Source organism: Gekko japonicus, unplaced genomic scaffold, assembly GCF_001447785.1.
Source record: "Gekko japonicus isolate JY-2015 unplaced genomic scaffold, Gekko_japonicus_V1.1 scaffold31911, whole genome shotgun sequence".
Lineage (NCBI taxonomy): Eukaryota > Metazoa > Chordata > Lepidosauria > Squamata > Gekkonidae > Gekko > Gekko japonicus.
In genome coordinates, this window is record NW_015219859.1 from 221 (window position 1) to 1,153 (window position 933).

Genomic DNA, 933 nt, shown 5'->3' on the forward strand with positions numbered 1-933 from the left:
GTAAATTGTGGGATGCTGGTTCCACCCCTGGTAAAAAGTGAAGGGTAAAGAGTGCCTATATTTAGGGTGTCTATACCTACATACATTCTAAACATAAAGTAATAATTCACACATAATTTTCTATCTTGAAATGCCCTGACTTTGAAATTCAAGGAATTTCTACAGCTAAGCAAAAAAATAGTTTTACTTCCGCCCAAGTCACCCAAAGATTCTATATACAATGACAACTGACTTGGCAAAGAGAGGCGATCTTCTCATCTGCATCGGCCATTGGATGTTCTGTAAAAGTAGCATACGGGACGTTTGAGGACCATGGGTTCCATCTATTGATGAAGGAAGCACGACTTTGCTTATCCCATTGAATTCTAATTCCAATGCCTTCCCGCCTGAAAAAGGGAGAGATTTCATGTGTGCTTGCTCAAACAGCTTGAGTGCTGGCAACAGATTTCATGCAGTTTTAAAGTGACAGTTAAAACAGCCATGACTGTATTATTGCAAAACCTACTGCAATCGGTTTACAGGCCAGTTTCATGTTGTACTGTAATTGAAGATATAGGTAAGCTGGTAATATAGGTAAACTTGGAAAGCACTGGCGTCAGAACTGTGTAGAAAGCAGTTTATATCTTCACTATCCCCTAAAGGGCAGAAGCTACTGTGTCTCACTCCTAAGGATTACAAGTCATATACTTTGCACAAGACATTCCCCACTCCCCCGCCCCACCAACAACATACTTATTCAACATACTTATTCAGTGACTTTGGAGGAAACTCAAATTCTCCAATTGAAATTGTATCAACTGCATTAAGTAGTATTCTGGTCACTTGTTGGCACTGCAGGCTGATGAAGTCGTATTTACAGATCAGAAGGGACCAATCAGTGATAAGAACCAATCGCTCCTTCTCATTGTTCCAATGATCAATTCTGGGGAAGAA

General features: G+C 40.2%; 1 protein-coding gene across 1 annotated transcript; it reads right to left on the reverse strand.

Moving 5' to 3' along the window:
- Positions 1-232: 232 nt before the first annotated feature.
- LOC107125252 (tumor protein p63-regulated gene 1-like protein) lies at positions 233-927 on the reverse strand (the record flags this gene model as incomplete). Its single annotated transcript, XM_015428698.1, has 2 exons — positions 233-386; positions 746-927. Coding segments are annotated over 2 exons (336 nt in total), but the record flags the coding sequence as incomplete, so codon positions are not given.
- Positions 928-933: the final 6 nt, after the last annotated feature.